Consider the following 22395-nt stretch of genomic DNA (forward strand, 5'->3'; position numbering starts at 1 on the left):
AATAATTTTAAATAGCCAATTAATCGCACAGAGAAATCAAGTCCATGACTGAGCAGCTGATAACTATGCCAGCTGAAAATAATCTATATTCATCAAAGAAGCCAAACTATGCTGACAAGGATTTTGTTTACTCAGACTTGAATTCCATCTCACTGGAATTTTCAGATATAGTAAATGAAAATGAACCTTTAGTTTAAAAAGTCTAAACTGAAATGATAAGGAAAGGGCTCATTTTTTTCATAAGTGACTTCTAAATTTTCAATACATATTTAGAAAATCCATGGGGCAGATTGAACATATCTGAATCTAGTCATAATTCGCCAGCCCTCTACAAAGCTACTCAGATGTAAGCCTCGCAGCTCCCCTGACAGCTAGGTCATCTGCACTTGCCTGCGGTCTTTTTCCCCACGTGATGGCACCTGGATTTTGACATGATGCCGCAGCCTCAGAAAGCGCAGGTGCCCACAGCTCCTTGCTTAGCAGCCCATAGGGACCTGTCTCATTTTCACTAAGAAAAAGGAGAAATTCTGTTTTTGTTTGTTTGTTTGTTTTTAATGGTTTAAGATTCAGATTCACCTTTTTAAAAATACTTGCTTCTCTTCAGACAGACTCTCACTGCTTATCTAGGGTCACTGTGACTCCCGAGATTAAATACATCACCAGTGCCTTTTTAAATGCCTCTGTGGAAAATAAGTCAAAAGTCTCTATCAGGGAGTTGATCTGCACCAGGACAGCTCTGGTCAGAAACTGATGACTGGATCAGAAGGACAAACTTGTCAATGTTTTCCATCAGCTCAGTGTCTTAACAGTCGGGTGAGCTTTGCAGGGTGACACCATCCTGTCATGGAGTCAGAGTAGCCTGGATGAACAGATGAGAGCTCCACCCATCCACTATATACATATATACATGTGTGTGTATATATACACACACACTGCCCGCACGGCTTGCAGGATCTCAGTTCCCCAACCAGGGATAGAGTCCAGGTCATGACAGTGAACGTCCGGAATCCTAACTACGAGGCCACCAGGAAACTCCCTCGCCAGCTACATTTTTTATTATATACCTGTTCCTTCTCTCCTCAACATGGATATGTATGTATCCACATCTTGCAGGAACTGATGGAACAGCCATGTAAATCTAGGTGTTTCTGACTTTTAGGCCTCTGCTCTTCTCCTATACCCAGCTGCTGTAACAGAAACACTGGATGTAAGAAGTTATAATTTCTCTTATGTGCCAAAGAACTTTATGTTCTATCCACTCCTGCTGTCAGCCACCCACGTTCTCCCCCTAAAAAATTAAAAAAAAAAAAAAACTAGATGAGCAATGATTTGTGGCAGAGTGAACACATTATAATAAAGTCAGAGGCCATGAGATTAAGAGCCAGATACTACTGGTTTGAGTTCTGTCTATGCCACACCTGTCTGTGACAATTTTGGCACACTTCCTACCTTCTCTAAGCCTTAATTAACCCATTTGTTGAAGCAAGACCCCTGCTTCCACATGGCAATTTTTATCAAGTTAAAGAACCTTGCTGCGCCTTTTCTTTCTGAGGGCAACTGTGTACTGTTCCCAGAGCACAGCTCAGTCTTCCAGCCTACCCTGTTCAGTCTGGCATATCTCGGTGCCCGCCACGTTGGTCTCGTCCACCAGCTCTAGTTCAAATGCTGAGGCAACCTTTAAATCTACTTCCTCTCCCCCCGCCAATTAATAAAAACACTAAGCATGGCTGAGTGTGTAAATAGAGGGGCAGAGAGGAAAATAACAGGGGCAACCGAAACAGAACACAAAGACAAGTAGCTAGAGGGTTCAGCAAAGGGCTCCAACTTTCAAAATGGAGCTTGGAGGCACAGGAGACTCTGCAGTGCCTGAGGAACAACATAACAAAGAATTTCTCCCAGGATTGTTTTCACCCCAAGGTTTCTGGGAGATGGAGGTTATTACAATGGTTTCTCCATGTGTCCTCCCCCAAACGTTTGTACACAAAAGGGCTCAAGTCCCTTTGCAGTAATCTAAGAGGATCCACTGAGTCTAAACAGCACATGTTAATTTTTAATCTGAAATAACAAGGGGAAAAGTCAAGCTTTAGGAATGCAACATTTTCACCCTGAATTTTTGTTTTCAGCTGAATTTTTTGTTTTCCGTTTCATTCTAAAGACTCACCTTTAGTCACCTTTCCAAAGAAGCAGAAGGGATGTAGACATAGTAAAATCAGGTTTTATCATGCAAAATACAAAGTCTGTTTATAAAACTCTTGTAATTGACTGTTGCTTACCCCAGAAAATTTACATGAGATATCAAGTGAAGCAATTTTACTGATTTCCCCACAGCTTTCTCCCCATGGGTTTTAATGAACTGCTTCTACTTATTGGGCATCATCAAGCCCCAGGTTGGATACTTCAACATGCATGGGAGTCTCTTGATTTCTTCCCATAACTGTCTTATGAAAGAGGTGCTAGAATCCCTATTTTAAGTTATTTGCATGATGTCATATAATTAATAAGAGATGAAACTGGGAGTTGAACCCAGTCTATCCTCAATACTTCTTGTAACTATTTTACTATACTTCTCTATTAGGTTTAAAATTAATTTCTATTTTTAGAACTTTCTATCAAACATACTAAATATTTTTGAATAAAACAGATAATGAGATAGCCATACTTAATTCCACAGACTCTATAACTATGTCACTGAACCCCAGGACAGCACATTTCTAAAGAAAATAATTCACAGTGACACATATAATTATTTATGATCTCATATTTACAGCTAATAATTATTTTCTATTATTTGAAAATGAATATTCTACTTTATTTAAGCATTTTCAAGATAACAATTGTACTTATTATCTGAAATTCTGAAATTAAAGCATTGTTCCTCTTTAAAATATAAACAACAAAACAAAGGATCTTAGCTGCACAGCACAATGAACAAAGATAAAACCTCCCTCCTTCCCGAGAATAAGCAATAAATTAGAGCCTGTCCTCTTTCCTTTGGGATCTGGGGCCTTCACTAATTTTTTATGAAAGTGATACTTAGATCAAAAGCTACAAATATTCTAATGCTTATTTCATCATAAAATATTTATTCCTTTAAACTCACATCTTCCCGCCTTTTCATTTCCTTTTTCTTTTCACCACCGAACTTAATGAAGAATCGTTCAAACTAGTCTTTATTTCCTCAACTCCAGCTCATTCCTTAATGCATCACAATTTCACATCTCTTTCATCAGTCTATTGAAGCTAGTCTTGAAAGGTTCAACAAGACTTGATAGTCAAATGCAGTGACCTATTTCTAGGCTTCATCCTACATGTTCTTTCTGAAACATAAGACACCCTTGACTGACTCTACATCCTTCTTAAAACTCCTCCCTATATTGTTCAGATCTTCACATGCTAAGGATGCTCTCCTTTCCGTCCACCTCTGCCCCTCCCCACCCACCCTCCCCCATTCTCCCTCTGTTCTCATCCTCCCGTTTTCACTCTCCTTCCCTGCTTCTTCTCGGTCTCTAGTTCTGGTCCCTTTTCTGCCCAGACCCTTTAACGTTGCTCTTCCTCAGAATTCATCCTTGACATTCTCTCCATGTAATCTGTTTCTGTTAAATCATCTACTCTCTGCCCACAGCTTCCTAGATCAAACTACATCACATGTAGAGAGGAAATGCCGCACCAAAGGCCCTACTTATATGATACACTATCTACTGACATCTCCTGATAGCATTATCTCCAAGAATGGACTCCTGTCATTTCACCAATCTCAATCCCAGTGTGTTCTTCCTCCTGTATTTGCTATCTCATTCCATGCATCCACATCCAGAGTATCACCTTTCCTAAAGTCTGAATCAAATCCTTCCTCTACATGGCAACTGGCAAATTAGAACCCAGAGAAGTCTCCTGAATCTTGCTTTCTTCTCCCCTTCCATAGCCACCATAGTCATTTAGAATGTTCTCTCCATCCAGGTAGCCACTAGCCACTTGGGGTTATTTAAATTTAGACTAACTGAAATGAAATATAATTTGAAATTTAGTTTCTGACATCACTTCACCCTCTTCCAATGTAACAACATATTGCTTCCAGGGCTAAGTTTTGAGGAAAACAAACCATCTCAAGTAAATCACTTGATTAAAATTCCTCTCTGATATTACATCACATAGAGGACAAGATTCAGGCCCTTAGAATGGGATACATGGTTCTTCACAATTGAGCACTAATCTCTCTCCAGAGGCATTTCCTCCAGCTCTTGCCATATAGCTTACTCAATGTGTGAGCGGAAGTGTGTGCCCCCAAATTTATACACTGAAGCCCTGACCCCTCAGTGTGATTGTATTCAGAAAGAAGGCATATAAAGGGCTAAAAAAGTTTAGATAAATATTAAGATTTCTAACTATTACAGATTTCAGGCAATATGTACACAATTCTCAACTCATAAACTCAACATCTTTTAAAACACTGTGGTAAAAATTGGATGGCTGTTTAAAAATGTTAAACAAAAAGTAACTATATCTTACTGAACTTACGAACTCAGTGTAAGAACTATCACAGATTTCCAAAGTCTGCTTCCCTCCCTTCAAAACTGTATCTATATCTGTCCTCTGTGCCACTCGAAATGGAAATCTAAGTGTTCTGCTGGTAGTCATACCATTTATTCATAGTCATAACCAGCCCCCCCAACAAGACTTTATGAACCTGGAATTCTTGGCCATTCATTCCAGCTGTCTAGGACTCCAAAATTTCTGACATCATAGCTTGCTATATCATCTATAAAACACTTTTAATGATAAATGAAAAATTAAAAAGTATTTGTGGATTTATATACTTATCTCTTCACTATTCAATATGAACTGTGGTGTTCATTGGAAGGTCTGATGTTGAAGCTGAAACTCCAAAACTCTGGCCACCTGATGTGAAGAGCTGACTCATTTGAAAAGACCCTGATGCTGGGAAAGATTGAGGGCAGGAGGAGAAGGGGACGACAGAGGATGAGATGGCTGGATGGCATCACCGACTCAATGGACATGGGTTTGGGTGGGCTCTGGGAGTTGGTGTTGGACAGGGAGGCCTGGTGTGCTGCAGCTCATGGTGTCGCAAAGAGTCGGACACGACTGAGAGACTGAACGGAACTGATTCAATATGACTGTAATGATCATAATGAAGGGAGAAAAGAAAACACAATAAGGTGAGGAAGTGAGCTCGATCTTTAACACTACCAGCTGTTTGAGCTCGGGACAGTTAACTTTATGTCCTCACTTTACACATCTGTAAAATAATGTGGTAGAACTTATAAAGATGGCATGATTAAATGAATTAGACTAGTTCCTGACTTCTAATCAACTCGAAAACCTGTTAGCTATTACTGAAGCTCGTCCTGGCACTTAAACTTCTGAGTGACTCCGATCATTTTCTGAGAAAACAAATACTTTGTCATGATCATACGTTTAAATCTTAGTTCAATTTTTTTTTCCCCAAATAAACTAAGTCAGTGAGAGTTCAGGAGGAAAGAGACGGATTATTCCTGATGGCAGTGCAGATGCAGAGAAGTAAGACTTCTGAACTCTGGGTGTCCCATGGGACACAGGCCCTGCGAGTGAAGCCTCCAGATGCCAGGAGAGGATTCAGCCAGATGGAAGCAAGAGGGCACATTGATAGGAAGAAGAGGAAATCGACGGCTGAGGACTCACGGTGTTGAGTAGAGCCCAATTTCCTTCTCAAGAGGGGCAGAGCATCTGACATATACAATTCCCATGTATTTCTAAAGAAGTAATTATTGCATCCACCCACTCCACATACATGTAGATATACTACTACTGTTGCTAAGATCATTAACTGAATTTAAACACTAGCAAACTTGCATTTTTTTTTGCAGGATTTTTTTCTTTTTTTTTTTTTTTTTTTACCATCCGTAATAGCATCTACAACTTTTTCTTTTAATAAATGACTCTGTGTAGAAACAGAGAGGGAAGGCCAACTACTAACCTTTTAACACTTTAAACACCCAAGAAGGAAATATTTTCATGCATTCTACACAATGCATAGCATAAACCATTAACTATTACCAAAGAAAGGCAGATGTGAATTTCTGTTTTCAGTTTTAAAGAATCGAAGGAAATTAAAACATTTTATTACTGAAATTTCATTATTTGGGTTGTAAGGTTTTATTGCTTATTAATTTAAGGTAAAACTTAAATTTAGTGTTTCACAGCATTTCTAATCTAACTTAAAAAAAATAAAATGTGATGATATTACAGTCCCTTCAAAACAGAACAATGATAAGATCCCTCTAAAATGAATTTCTAAATTAAGTGTGGTAGCATTCTGTGTCTACTTAGCAATTTGTACCTTCACAACACTATATGAATGTCAACTAGTTATTCCAGTATGACAGAAATAAGTAAGAGAGGAGATACGGCTGGTCACCATAATGGAGAAAGAACAATAAAAAATAATTAGTAATTCTCTAGGTTGAATAAAGTAAATAGGTGAAGAAAGAATAAACCAAACCACATGAAATACTATGACAAGCTGAAATGTTTTCTCTTAAAACCAATGCATACTTTTGAAAAAGTCTAAATTTTAGCCATTGTATTATACAAGCTAAAATTAGAGACAAAGTAAGGAGGCTGAGGCTCCTCTAATCAAATAGTTGATCGTCTCACAGAGAGACAATCATCTGATTTCTGCACTCATGCGCTCAGCCCATTAGTGAACAACAGAATAATGACTCAGTTCTGGCTAAAAGACAGAAAATCCACAGCCAGTAGGCCCATCCTTGAATGTTCAAAGCTCCGGCCTTTTCTGCACGCTTCTCTCCGTGTTCTTTCCTCGGCACGTTGCCTAAAGCTCGCACACAACCGGTTCGCGTTCATCTGACTTCCTCCGCCCTGCCACAGGGTATTCGCTCCCCCTAGTCCGGTAGCCTTTACCACTTAGAAACAATGTAAGCTCCTTTCTCCTCTGTTGAACCAATGAGGTTATTATGTATTACAGAGGCGCAGGACCTAAAAGGTTTTTCCACTTCGCTTGTCACTCAACTAGAACAGCGGTTCTCACCCTAGGCTGCACGGCACCAGGGAAACTGGAAGACCCCAAGCTCATGACGCAAGTCAGGCCAATGAAATCAGAATCTCTTCGGGCTGGGCGTATTTTCAAAGATTCCCAGGATATTCTGCTGTTATGCCAAGGACCACTGATCTAGAGTAAATGTTAACTGATATTGAAGAAATATCTTTTGAGCGTAAGTCAACATAAAGCGAACAATGACATGTTTGGTGCCTAGTCAACATGAGGTCGACGTAGAAGATTAAGATTGAAACGGAAATTGGGAATTGAAATTGAGGCAATAGGTCAATAATGCAAACCAAAATAGTATTGTGTTTCAAACAGCTATCTATAGATTTGTTTTTGTACATTCAATCTACTACCAAAATATATCGATGCATTCTGATTTATTTGTGGGAGAGCATGAGACTGAGAACATTATTTGATTTTTTTCCTTTATACTTTAATTCACCTTGCATATGCAGACACCAATCTCATCTAATTAAAGTGATTAAAACCAATGTATAACAGCAATTATTAAAATTTTGTGGTTATGCCCTATATAGCTACTAATCTGACCCAGTTACAAGTCAGAATTTTTTTTAAAAAAATCATTCCTTGGTTTATAAAGCACCCCATTTTTATATGGGGCAAAAATATTAAAAATTAAAATCTGGTCATAAAAATTTATGACAGTGGCTTTGACCTTATAAATGGCCTTATTAGTGGTTAAAGTGACCATCTGACGGTTAGACTGTGTGATATTGCAGAGAAGTGATTCAGTTATAAAAACATGATTTGAAAATACTACAGTGGTAGAATGCAAAAGAGGTCTACTTGCAGATGTATTCCACATTCCGGATACTGTCATAATATATACAGTAGCGCTAAACTGATTACAGCAAAGTATTTTATATATAATATTTAAGTGGAAAAAATTGTTAGATATTTCCTTAAAAATCATTTTAAAATATCTACACTGTATGACACTAAAATAAATAAGAATTTTAGAATGGCTTTTTGTGTAAACTGCATATTATGTAACCAAATTTTACATTCTCAAACTGCTTAATGTTTTTGAGTGGTTTCTGCAAAGGATACACAAAGCTCTGAGTATCACAATTGTTACATACGAGGAACATTAGCAGAGTATTCTTCTGATCGTTGTCTGTTATATAAAATATGCAATATAATTTAGCATAAAATTATGAAATAGAAGTATAAGAATGTATACATTCTTGACAGTATAAGGATTATAATCTATTCTAAGAGAATTAAAATACAGTGGTACAGTGATTTATATTAGAATCTAATCTCAAACTCACTTTCCCTGACCATCTGTCTGGAGGAATAAAACTATTAGTAATAAAGGTTTACCTGCAGCATGGACATTTATATTCCCTGAATATTTGTTTTATAATATGTGATTTCAAGAATGCCTAGAAGCTAAAGAATGGCATATTAAAAAAAATCTTCATAAGAAAAACAACTAAACAAAAATTAAGGCATGTTAATAATGTACATTGTAATTGTTTATGATTGGAAGAGTGTATTTTTTAATATTGCCAGCCATCTTGAAGACTTTCACAGATTTGTCAGATTCCTGCTGTATGTCAAAAACATTATTTAGAATAAAACTGCAAAGTTCAGAGAAGAATTTCTGTCATAATTTTTGCTACTTGAATGCTATAGTCTAAATGATATATGCAGAAGTTCTTATTCTTTACCATAAATTAATTCCCAGATAAAAGTGTATATTTATTTTAAAAATTAAACCAGTTATCTCTAAGAATATTAAAAAATATTCTTGGGTGTAAATGATTTCTATTATATATTGCACATAAACCTTTACTAAAGTAAATCCAAGCTATATTTGATCTCCAATGACTACGGGTCCAAAGCAATATGATTTGATTAAGTCAATATTAAGGGTTTTTTTTTTTTTTTTCACTATAATGGGCCAAAAGTCCCTTAAATCAAGTTCAATAAAAATTAAATTTAATCCATTTTAATTGCATACCTACATGGAATGTGGCATTTTTTGTTTAATGGGAGCAATTATAAAACTAGAAGGCAATAATATGTCCTAACTTTTAAAGTTTGGAAGTCACTATATTAATCATGTAATTATACATGGGTATTATAAAGTTAATATGTTTCTTCTAAAATATAAATTCTAATTATTTGTATAATTAATGTTATAGCATATATCCTATATATAAATGTATAAATATATTAATAAACTATTAGATTTTTTTCATGAATATATTACCAACTCTGGAAATATAATGCATTTACTTTTAATGTAGCTTAAGACTTTGTCATTAACCTTAAAATGTAGAAAATTTTGCATGGACTATATATCTTGAACATTGCCCTTGAAGATAGATAGACATCATTTCAAATTATAAGCATGTTTGAAATAAGTAAAAGTGTTCAGAAAGAAACTCAGATACATTCTTCAAATACCACCAATAGCATTTTAAGTCAAGTAATATACTTTGTATGTGGATGTGATCGCAGTTTTGCAAAATCATAAAGAAGCTGTATGTTAAGCTAAGGATCTAATTAATAGATTTGTAAATTATCAACCAAGAACACACACTGAACACACCTCACCCTGGCACCCAAAATTTGAAACTGTGTGAAAACAGTTATCCTGGAATAAATGTCAAGTGTTTCCAACTGACAACCAACCAACCAAAAAATAGCTCAAGGCATCACAAGTAATAAATCCCGTGTTGTGGAGATGAAAAACTCAAATGTCTGTGTTTACTTTTCAGTATGAATAAATGTTTCTAAAAGGAGTTAAGATTTTTTTAATGTGCTTTTGTGTATATAGCTCACAATGACTACTTTATATGAAAACATAATCCAGAAGTAGTTCCTAACATTACATGTTCATTTAACCTACACTATACCTTATAGCTATGATGATATAAGTATAAAGTTGATAATTATTTCAGGTCAAGAGAAAACTCTATATTTATTTATATATACATACATGTATAGATATTTATTATGTGAATATTCAAATAAAATAAATTTGACAGGCTTATTTAAGAATATTCTGTAGTCTGCAATGTAGACTACCTTGTGAATACTGAGCCTATGCAAACTGAAGTAACTAGAAATTTCTATGAGAGTTTACATTCAAGGAAGCAAGAAAATTCAAATTATTACAAGGGATCACTTTAAACATAAATACACTGAAACCTTTGCAAGTTTTTTACTGGTAATAAAATTAGTAGACAGATCCATTTCCTTGCAATTCTGAGGAAACATTACCTTGTCAAAATAAATAAGTATGCAACAAATATACTAGTCGTTCATTAGTAACTTCTACCATTAAGATTAATTCCCAGGCATATGGTTAAGAAGAATATATAAAAATCTTTTAAGATCCATTTATCTAATGAAGCAGCATTCTAAATTAATGCTGCAAATGCAATATCATTATTTGCAAAGAAGATATGTTTCTGGTCTTAAAGAATGTTGGCAAAGCAAGCTTAGTTTTAGTTTAGCTTAGTTGTCAAAAGCACAACTAATCAATCCAAGCTAGAATACAGCCCTTGAACTGCGTTCAGTTTGAGTAGGTATCCCTTAGGCCAGTTCTCTTGTGAAAGCATCACAAGAACCCTTTGATCCATACTGCCCTTGACCACACTTTTCCAGCAAGTGAGGCAAAGGAGGCTCAGTTGTGTTCCTTAGGGGAGGTTCGGGGTGTGATGAAGAGAAAGGTAGAGAGACAATATGGCGGATTATTTCTTTTGAAAAGCAATACTATTTTATTGCATTAAGAAATTACCTTTGGGGCAAAACATCAAGGTTTATTGAGATTCTGCCATCATTTCTTCCCCTACTAAAAGGTCACTGCAGTATCTTCATCTTCAACGGAGCTCTTGAGCAAATCTCATTTCAGCACCATGGACAGCAACACTTCTACTAGGACATGCGCCCATGGTCACATTTGCCATTTCTTAAGAAACTTGCATACACTATTCCTTTGTGAATCAGCAAGGTTTACAGCCATTATTATATTCAACAGGAAGGGGCTGAAGATAATATATGCTATTAATGAGTTCAGTATTTTTTAGTCATGGCATTAAGCATTTGCCAATTAGTACTTCCTGAGAGCATCCTGAAAATTCAAGCTAATTACATAAGGTGACTAATAAATAATCTAACACTGATCAGTTATCACCAGATACATAATCAAAATTTTCTACTCATACTGAGCTTCTGATCAATAACTATACACATTTCTAAGAGAAAATAAGAAACTCATGTGAGTAAATACGCTTAGGAAGGCCCCCCAAACTTTCAAAACAACAAGAATTACTCCTGGAAAACACGTAAAATGCTTATAGTTCTTCCCACATAAACAATCACAAACACTTTCTCTTGTCTCTTTGGCCAACCAGCTTAATTTGTCACTATCAGAGACTTCATGTGTCAGGTCCATAAGCCAGACCACACATGCCTATCTTAGCCTGTTCTGACTTCAGCTGTGGTCACCAGTATGCAGTCCCATCACAGTCTTCCTCACAAGCTTCACTCAAATTACATTAAAAAAAAAAAAAAAGTGGCAGAATCTGAACCAACTCCGCAGCTTTAAGAGATAGTTAAAGCACTGGCTTTATCATCTCAGAAGACCAGAGTCCTCTTGATCTTCCAAGGATTCTCAGAAGGCACTGATCCACCAGCAATTCACAAGAGACCCAAGTCAAGCAGCAGGTCAGGCGCTTAGAACCACAAAAACAAGGGTCGAAGTAACAAAACCAGAGTCAAAAAGCGACTTTAAAACTCTAGAAGACACCTCCACCCAACACACACAGAGATAACAGCGCGAGGAAGGGGGGAAAAAAATCCACGGGTTCCTACCTTACAGTCCTCAGGACACGATTTCACCGAGTACTCCTCCGATTGTAAGTATTTATGCAGCACGCTTTCAAACTCTTCGTACTTCTCCTGAGCGTGGTGGTCGTAGTCTTGGTAAGCCTCGACGCACTGTCTGCAGGTGGTCATCTCCCCGCCCTCCTTGAGCACCACATCCAGACTACAGTTCAAAGTGTTGGGACTGGACAACCCGGAGAACAACTCCCAAAGTGTGTAGGAATTACAAAACGAAAGGTAAAAATCCGACAAGTTCCAGAGCGGAGTTGGCTGCGGCGGGCCCCGGGTCTGCTGCCCCTGCTCCCCCCGGGCCGCCGCCCCCCGACTCCAGTTCCTGGCACACACGGCGTCCGCGCTGTCCACCGTGAAGCACTGGCCCGAGGAGGCGCCCTGCGGGTAACAAGTCTCCAGGCGCCACGCGGGTCTGGCAGAGTTTCCTGGAAGAAGAGGCTTGCCCCGGCTGTCGGTGCCTCGGCCGCCCTTGCCGCCGCCGCCGCCTCCCGGGGAGGGGGGCAGGGTGGGGGACGGGGAGGCGGAGAGGAGTCTGTGAGCCTGGGCGGCGGACGAGGGCTCCCCCATGCTCGCCAGGAGCGCGGGCCAGGACGGCTCGTGCTGCCGCTGCCTCTGCCGCTGCTCCTGCCGCTGCTCCTGCCGCTGCCGCTGCTGCCGCTGCTGCTGCTGCTCCTTGTCCCGGGCGCGGGTCAGCTTGGCCTCGGCGCAGAACCACAAGTGATCAGAGAGCAGGACTGTGAAAAACAAGAGAGAGGCCAGAGACAGTCGCCATTTCTGAGCCCTCTCCGAATCGATGAACGGTTTCTCGTTCTCCCGGGGTGCTGCCAACCAGATTTTTAATCCGTCGTCATACTGCCGACACATCCAAGCACCCCTGGTCATATTTTGGGAGCGCACAGCCCTGGCCGACTCCACCGCGAGGGCTCCGGTGCCGGTGTCACCACAATATGCATTGACTTAGGGGTTCGATTGCCTTCTCCCCTCCTCCCTTTCCTCTCTCTCTCCCTCGCTCCTCTCGCTCTTTGCCTACATCAATATTACCAGGCTTCGGAGGGAGGCAGGACTCGCTTCCGACCTAAGCATCCGCCGACCCCATCCTCTGTCGAGTGGGAAACAACAATGCAGAGACAGGGAGGCAGGGGGGAGAGGGTCGCCCGGAGGCGGCGGCGCGGCTGTGGCCGGCGGCGGGCCGGGTGCAGGAGGCGACGGCGGAGGTGGCGGGGTGGCGGCGCCTGTCAGCCGGGCACGGGCAGGGCGCGGGTCCCCATGGCCCCGCGGAGGACGGCCCGCTCTCCCCGGCCAGGGGCACGCCGCGTCTCCGCTGCCCACGGACTGCGGCCGGAGCGCCTCGCCGGCGCCTCCTCCCCACCCCCCGCCCGCTGCTCCTTCCTCGGCTCCTCCAGCGGCTACTTCTCGCTCGCTCTGCTCGAGTCCGGAGCCTGGGCGGCCGCCGGCAGGGCGCTCCCGCCCCCCCACCCCCCAGCCCGCGCTCCGGCCGCCGCCGCCGCCGCCGCTGCCGCAGGTCCGCCCGCGGGCGCCGGGCTCCGACTGCTGACGCCGCCTCCCCCGGACCTCTGGGCCGAATCGCCTGCGCTGGGCCTCCCGAGAGCCACAGTCATCTTCAGTCCCCGGCTAAGTTGCCGCCATCTTCGTCCTGGAGAAGCACTTTTTGGGGGGGAGCGCCGGCTCGTGCGTCATCTCCTCCTCCCGCGCCGCGCTCGCTCCCTCCTGGCGCATTGGCACCGGGCTTGGCCCGGCGGAGGGGGAGGCGAGGGCGCCGGGGGTCCAGGGGTGGGCGGGGGGAGCCCGGCTGGGCCCGCAGGCCGGCCTGAGCGGCTGCGCGCTGACGCCTGCCCTGCCTTGCCGTCCGCCAGCCCACCCCTACCCCCGCCACCTTTGGTTTTTTTCTGTTATTACTGATAAAAGTCAGACTGCGGACAGCAAGGTTTGAGGATGCCTGCTGAATTTCTTCGGCACCTCCTGCTCCCTCTCGGACTCCGAGAAAAAGTCCGAGTTGCGGCGGGTGGGCAGAGGCTTCTAGCGGGCGAGGGTCTGGATGTTGCCTCCTTAACTAGACAATGAGCGTGGGCTTCCGACAAAAGGCTGCGGGCACGGGAGGAAACCTGAATTGGCTGGCGGGGGGCAGAGGAGGGACATCTGATCTCTTTGCATGTCTCGGGATCCCTGGACAACTAAACATCAACAGCTTCCAGTGTATTATCTTGTCAGATGATTTTAGTATATGGCAGGGGTGACGCGTGTGGCATATATCCTTAGCTGTATGTAGGACAGCGACATTTTTCATAAAGTCAAAGATTAGAAGTGGCCACATAGAGTATCAGAGAAAAATACTAGGACCTCGCCTTCCAGCCTTCACTGACTAGCCCACCGTTTGGAGTTCCAATCCTCCTGACCTCGGAGGATTCCTCCTCCGATCTGGAGCATCCCAAGCTCTCGTGAAACCCACTCCGAAGAGCTGCGCCCAGCCCCCACCGAGCTGGGCTCTGCCGTCGCCCAGGACTTCCGCAGCACCGTGCCGTCAGCCTGCCCTGACGGGTGGCAGCTGTAGCAATCCGAGCCTCTGGTGCCCCTTAGCGTTGGCTCTTGGAGTTCCGAGAAGGAAAAGCCTGTCACGCTAGGAAAATCAGGGGTCCTCTCGACCCCGCATCATGCGGGTCAGTGCTGTGGGCAAACATCAGTCTCCTTTTATGTGAAGACCGTGCCCACTCCGCCCCTCACGCCCACCGAAGCTGCGAGGGCAGGAGACGGAGCCGGTGCCGGCGCCTTCCCTGGGCGCGCGCCCCTAGCGCAGCAAAGGACAGCGGTGTGTTCCACTGAGCACTCACTGTGGCGGGCTCCTTCTCTGCTTTCGAATGACTCTAACTATTCAGTAGGGTGCACATTCACATGAGCAGTGTTAGTGTGCCATCGCTCTAAGTATGCTGAGAACCCAAAAGGACGAATCGTCCGTATTCATATTCTTTTTAGAGGTGCTGTGAGTGTTGACACTGGGGAGAAGTGGGTATTTTTTTAAAAAGCAAGATGCAAAAGATAATTGGCAAGATTCGATCAACTGGTCCTTTCTGCAGCATAGTAGGGTAAATATTAATACTAAATTTTACCCATGTTGAATTGTAAGTTTCTAAAAACTACGTGCAGTGGCCATCAAGGCTTGGTGCAATTTGACAGCTGGTTGATCTAAAAGTGTCATATGTTTGAGAAGACAACCTGTGTAAGTATACCATTCTGGTACTTTGGCTTTTAGTGTGTTGAATTTTAACTCCATAAAAGGTCTAGAAACTAAAATATATACTTTCTATGGCAGGTTTATCCTTATCTTATAGCATCTTTAAGCAAATTTCCAGGTTCTGTTGAAAATTTAACATGAAAAAAAAAACCATTTTATCTGAGCTTTGTATAGAAAGCAGAAGCTGAGGAAATAGTCTTTTCGATTCTTCTCTTTTCATAGTTTAAATTATTTTGACATTGAATAAAATATTTTTCTTTTATCTTTTATTTTTCTTTTAAAATATTTTTCTTTTTATCCAGTGATGTGGATAAAGATATCCTTTGGAAAAATCTCTTTAAATTTTAGAAAGCATTTTGTTTTTCTCCTACCCTCTCATCATGATTACTTTTTTCTTAAATGTAAAACTTCAACACACTTAAACCAAATCATTTTTAAATATAAGATAAAGTCTGCTTGTAGAAGTAAGTGAGTATATGGGTGTGGCATTTTCTATTGTATAAATAAATACATATGAAAGATAATATCAGAAGTCTCCATTTCTATTTCTTGATAAACATTCTGCAGAATATGAAAGTGAACACAGCATACTCTAAATCCTGAAATGATTCTCTCTCCCTTTGTTTTGAACTTGTTGGCCCTTTGTGACAAAATAGAGTGTGATAATACAAGGCCTTTCTTTCTATAAACACAAAGTTGGGGGGGGGGTTGTTTTTTGTTTGTTTGTTTGTTTTTGTTTTTTTGCTTAGCTATCTATCTTTCTCTCTATCTAGATGTAGTTGTTTAGTACCCAGGTTATAGGATTTAATTTCATATTTCTTTCTCTTACCTACCCCCTTTATTCTTCTTCACCTTGTTTCTTCCTAATCTGAAGATGCGGCTCCATTTGTATTTTTTTGATCTCTACTGTGCAAGACTGAAAGCTCAGAAAATCCTTGGCTAAGGAAGTCCACATAAGGAGGCTCACACAGAAAGTTCACAGGCAGACTAGGCTGAGTTTCAGAACACAAAGATGATCTGAGCTCAGGTGACTGGCTTTTTAACCAGAGGGAATTCCATCAGAGCCCTTCTGCCACCCCAAAGGGGTAGAGGAGGGCAAAGTGACTGTTAAGGTTCCCAAGCTGAAGTACCTAAACAGTCCACCACTCCCCACCTGTGCACCATCTGGGCACCACCCAACCCTGTTTCCTCCAAACCCATTTGCTTTCAACCTGGGCAGGTTGGACTTTCAGCTTGAATCAGACCTGCTCTTGTTCACAGTGATTAATAACACCTCAGCTGAATATAAGGAAGATCTTAAGTTATGCCTCCAAGAAAAAAGTGGCAGATGTTCTGCTGAAATGAATTATCACATTTGTTCTTTTTTTCTGTCTTGAAATATATATTCTGTCTCTCCTGTCCCAAGTCCAGCATACTACAATTCATATCGACTCTCTTCCTCAGCCCCTTCACTCCATGTTCATTTTCAGCTTCAAATTTATGTCCACTAGCCTGGAGTTGTGGTTTCTGTTGTATGCTCCTGCTATTGACAGGCAGACTCATTAACTAGAGGATGGACTTTAAAGCTAAGAGGCAACAGAGCTATTCAGATCAGATCAGATCAGATCAGTCGCTCAGTCATGTCCGACTCTTTGCGACCCCATGAACCGCAGCACGCCAGGCCTCCCTGTCCATCACCGACTCCCGGAGTTCACAGAAGACTCTATACATGGACATCACCAGATGGTCAACACCGAAATCAGATTGATTATATTCTTTGCAGCCAAAGATGGAGAAGCTCTATATAGTCAGCAAAAACAAGACCAGGAGCTGACTGTGGCTCAGACCATGAACTCCTTATTGCCAACAGAGCTATTGCAATCAAACTATTCACAATTACTTTAGACAATGCTTCTCCTCATCACATCTACTGAGAGGTGGAGTCAGATAATTCTTTATGGGGTGGGGGCTCTGCATACTTTGCAGGAGCTTCAGCAGCCTCTCTAGCTTCTACTCACAACACACCAGCAGCACATGCATCTCCCCCAGTTGTGGCAACTAAAAAATGTCTCTAAGCATTGCCAAATGTCCCCAGGAGCAAAATCAACTGAGTTGAGAACGACTGCTCTAGAAACATCTCCAGTTAGCAGTTCAGTTCAGTTCAGTTGCTCAGTCATATCCAACTCTTTGCAACCCCATGGACTGCAGCACACCAGGCTTCCCTGTCCATCACCAACTCAGAGCATGCTCAAACTCATGTCCATCGAGTCGGTGATGCCATCCAACCATCTCATCCTCTGTCATCCCCTTCTCCTCCTGCCTTCAATCTTTCCCAGCATCAGGGTCTTTTCCAATGAGTCAGTTCTTCATGTCAGGTAGCCAAAGTATTGGAGTTTCAGCTTCAGCATCAGTCCTTCCAATGAACATTCAGGACTGATTTCCTTTAGGATTGACTGGTTTGCTCTCCTTGCAGTCTGAGAGACTCTCGAGAGTCTTCTCCAACACCACAGTTCATAAGCAACAATTCTTTGACGTTCAGCTTTCTTTATGGGTCCAACTCTCACATCCATACATGACCACTGGAAAAACCATTGCTTTTTAATATGCTCTCTAGGTTGATCATAGCTTTTCTTCCAAGGAGCTTTTCTTCCTAGGTTGGTCTTTTAATTTCATGGCTGCAGTTACCATCTGCAGTGATTCTGGAGCCCCCAAAAATAAAGTCTGTCATTGTTTCCATTGTTTCCCCATCTATTTGCCATGAAGTGATGGGATTGGATCCCATGATCTTCGTTTTTTGAATGTTGAGTTCTAAGCCAGTTTTTTCACTCTCCTCTTTCACTTTCATCAAGAGGCTCTTTAAATTAGCAGTTACTTAATTCATATCTGCATGGCAGAAGCTCTGGCATCACAGATGAAGCTGTAACTGTTTCTCTATATATGGAGAACTTAAAATCTTCACCCAGAATCACCACCTCTTGCTATAGAATTGAAATATTGAAATAATAACAATAAATAATATTGAAAATATTTAAACTCCCTTAACCTCTCACACTCTTCTCTATAAAAATCATGGGGATAAATGATAATTACCTAAATCTGATTAATGTCAGAATTTTCTCCATAATTCAGATAAAATATTATTTACTCCAGATTGTTTACTAATCAGGCAACTGTCTGTACTTTATACATGGACCCTCAATCACAATATGAAAAAGTGAAAGTGTTAGTTGCTCAGTTGTGTTCAACTGTCTGTGACCCCTTAGACTAGCCCACCAGGCTCCTCTGTCTGTGGAATTCTCTAGGCAAGAATACCAAAATGGGTTGCCATTCCCTTCTCCAGGGCATCTTCCCGACTCAGGGACTGAACCCAGGTTCGATCTGCAGGCAGACTCTTTACAATCAGAGCCACCAGGGAAGTCACAGTCACAATATATCATAAACTAAATCAAACATATGTGTGCATTCACATAAATGTAATTATTGTTATCAAATGCATGTTAAATACCACATGCACAATATAGAAAATTAAAAATAACAACGAATTTTAAAAGTTGTAATCCCAATACCCATATATAGTCGCTATTTCCATGATTTGCAGTATCTCTCTAACATTTATTTTACATTATAAATCCCCTATTTTGTGATATTTAGTAAACCGATTTGTTTAAGGACTGAAGTAGGAGGTCTGATAGCATACACATTCACATTTACTAGATAATAATGCAATCTTCCCAAAGTATTGCATTGTGAACTGTAATCAGACACACAAATTCTAATGATGTCTCAAAATATTAGGATCTCTCTCTTTCTCTGACCAGGTGATTAAATCAGAAAGAGAACGAGAAATGGGAAAATAAAAGAAATGAACAATATATAAAATTAAAGGCTCATTACTCTCAAACAAGGGGAAGAAGCAAAGTCAGACTCTGTTATTTTCATCTTATTATCATTTCTATCTAGTCAAACTATGTCTCACAAAATATTTCAGTGATGCTTAGTAAAAGTCTGAAACACTACAACAGCATTTTACTACTTTTCTAAATAACTGGAAACATACTACTTTCTACAATAGATTACAGTTAATTCTTTATTTTTAGGTAATCTGAACCTTCCCTTCTTCTAGTTCCCATTTAGGATGTTTTCAAATAAGCCAACTTTAAGGGTACATGCCCTCTGAAAGTAAACGGTCACAGCCAGCCCCACTTCTGCTTGCTATGTGTTGGTCCAAGAATGAACCACAAGGAGACTGAGATAAAAGACCATATCTAGCCTCTTGAAGCTTAGTAAAGAAGGAGAGAAAAGGACTGGGCCAGCAACCATAACCTGGTGAGGAATGATAAAGGATTAGTGATGTGGGAGGCTTCGGAGGAGGAGAGATGAACTCCAATCTGATTTTCAGACGGCCCAGGATAGAAGGAATCGGGGTATTCAGTGGCATTAGGAAGTATTCTTCAAGAAGACCTCCAATGTTTAAGGACTCTGGCGCTCCAAGGACCCCAGGACACTGGAGGATCTATGGGTGAGTGGGCTGGGCTGGAGTGTGGGAGGCACACAGCGCAGCTGCAAGGAAGAGGCCAGAGAATAGGGCTGAGGCTCCCTCGTCAGTGATACTGTATTGTAAGCCAGGAAACGGTCTCTTCTCCTGAAGGTCCCTGTGATTCACTGAGGAAATGCAGATAGTGATTTAGAAGTTAGTTTTCATTAACATCACTGTTCACCAAAATCAAAATGAGAAATCTGTGCAGGGAAGGCGTTAGCCAGATTAGTAAATACGTGGATTCTTGTTAGCTGATCGGTTCATATGGAGCACAGTGGAAGAAGAGCAGCAAGCTTGGCTGGTATGTAGGTTTCATTTATCAGAAAAAGTAGGCTGTGGAGTCTAGAAACTCCTACACAGGTTTTACCTAAGAGTGTGACTAATGGCACAGAGAAGCCTAATAGAACAGGCACATTTTAGAAGGCAGCTGAATAGCACCCAGCTGCAAATACATTATACTGAGGGATCTGGTGATTAAATGTGCTTTTACGAAAGAACATTGCAGAAATAATCTACATATGTGTCACAGCTCTGTGTTCACTGTTCAGGATGTCATTTATGCTTATATCTTCAGGGTTCTTATTTGATTATATTTTTTGATGCAAATCTGCACCTTTATTCCTAATGAAATGAATGAATTGTTAGGGACTGGAAGGGAGAGATTTCTTTTACTTTGATTTTATATATAAAAATAATTAAAATAATGTTTTGTTCTCTTTTCAAAAATTTATTCCTTAGAGTTAATTATCTGCCAAACAATTTTACCACAGAAAAGTCAAACCGAGAATAAATATTTTATTTTCCAATGAAAACGATTACTTGAATATGTCCACTCTGTGAATCAAATCACTCCTGAGCTATTTTCCTTTTTCACTTTGAATGTCTTCTGGATGCACAAAAACAGGCACATCCTCTTAGTTGTTATTATACACTGTTTATGCACCACACGTGTGTGGAAACACATCATGTTCCCTTCATCTATTAATCTAGGAGGCCATCTTGTGCTTTCAGGATTCACAGATAGTGTGCAAATTCTTGACTAATATGTCTATATTTTTAAAAACAAATTATGGATGAAGAGCTGATGAAGAGTATGCTAGGTTTATTTATAAAGAAAATAAAATTAAACCTTTAGATTTAGGCCCACTATAATTTGCTAATATAACCTCTCTTTAAAGGAAAGGGCAGATTCCAGCACCATAAGGTACCTACTCTGAGGGCTCTGGTTAATTACCAACAATGGAAATGTGCCAGAGTCACTCTGAACCTCCAGGGACCTTGACCTGAGTGGGCTGGTTGGGCAGAATCGGAACTTGCTCTCCACCTGTATGCTTCCAGCGCGCTCTAGCTCAGTGGTTTCCAAACACTGGTGGGCAAAAATCAAGTAGGGGCTTAGTTAAACTGGCATCACTTCCCAGAAACCCATTTCAACAGGACCCAGATGAGGTCCACATAAACTGCACTTTTAACACATCTCTCTGGGTGAAGTTGTATGACCAGTGAATCCTGGTATCCACAGTGATGGCCCTGCTGGACAAGAGGCCAGTGTCAGTCAAATTAAAGTACACACTTTAAATTCTAAACCAATATCAAGATTTGTCTGCTAGAGGATGTACTGTTAAATAACAGTATTTGTGATTAAGAATTAGCACATGTAGGCTTAGTTCATGAACTCTTTCCACAGAATGCAAAGATAGTACACCAACACATAATATTAAAAAATCTACATCATCATCATCATGGAAATTACTTACTATTTGCCAAATACTGTTCTGAGTATGTGTGTAAATGCACACACCCGAGTTTTTAAGTAAAAAAAGTCACAAAGGGAAAACACTTCCTTCGAGATACACAGAGCAAGGTCCATATGGAGAAACGAACAGAAGTTACTGAGAAACAGAGAAAAAGTTTAAACAGCAGAAAAAATCTGCCTATGTCTAAATAGGAAGATGGTTATTATAAAAATGGAAATTCTCCCCCAATTACTGTACATGTGCCTAAAAATAAGGTGAGATTATTTTTCCTGAAAGAAATTATTCCTCATAAAAGAGGAAGCCATTTTATATTTGAATCCTTACTAAATATTTCATACCATCCGAGCCTATCTCTATTTTTATTTCAAACTTCTTTTGGGGAAGATGCATTCTCCTCAAACAATATACATCAATGTTAGTTTAACATACATTCCAGCGGGTACCCAATGGAGCTATCAACATAACAAAGGAGAAATTTTTTTAAGAAGATAAATTTAGTAATGTTTTCTGGGGTAATGATTCCACAATACAAGTATCAGATGTCCTTTCAAGTAAGGATTTATTAAATAACATTTAATAAATGTTCCTGTGGCAGTGGTTAAGAATACATTTTCAGGGATTTTTTTTAAAGAGAAAAGAACATTACATAAATGGACTCTCTGGTTTGGCACAAAGTTTCCTGGTGGCATCCTCATAAACCGATCTAAGAGCTGTTCATCAAGCATACAGAGTAAACTCGGTGGGTCAGTTAGTATCTCTAGTGGTGACAAGTGGAGAGTTAATACTGTTTCTCAGCATGTGAGAGTATAAAAAGGTGTTTCAAAATTAAAGTATTACTTTAAGTACTGATTCAAATAGGTGTGTTTCTAAATCTACACATAAAATGCTATGAATGCTAATTTCATTTTCATCCTTAAAATTGATAAGTACAAGCTTA

The 22395-nt window shown here is 40.7% G+C and overlaps 1 protein-coding gene across 2 annotated transcripts in view; it reads right to left on the minus strand.

Moving 5' to 3' along the window:
• The window catches only part of NALF1 (NALCN channel auxiliary factor 1), a 614124-nt gene extending 601301 nt beyond the window's left edge, over window positions 1–12823 (minus strand). Inside the window, exon 1 of one of the 2 annotated variants that reach the window (XR_008701154.1) lies at window positions 11918–12002. Coding sequence is in view for 1 of the 2 variants with exons in the window: in XM_055542993.1 (XP_055398968.1) it covers window positions 11918–12823 (906 nt within the window). In the remaining variant the exon portion in view is untranslated. Of the gene's footprint in view, window positions 1–11917 lie in introns of both variants that reach the window. The other variant, XM_055542993.1, reaches the window with a different exon arrangement.
• Between the last annotated feature and the right edge of the window lie 9572 nt (window positions 12824–22395).

The sequence above is a fragment of the Bubalus kerabau genome, chromosome 12 (assembly GCF_029407905.1).
Source record: "Bubalus kerabau isolate K-KA32 ecotype Philippines breed swamp buffalo chromosome 12, PCC_UOA_SB_1v2, whole genome shotgun sequence".
NCBI lineage: Eukaryota > Metazoa > Chordata > Mammalia > Artiodactyla > Bovidae > Bubalus > Bubalus kerabau.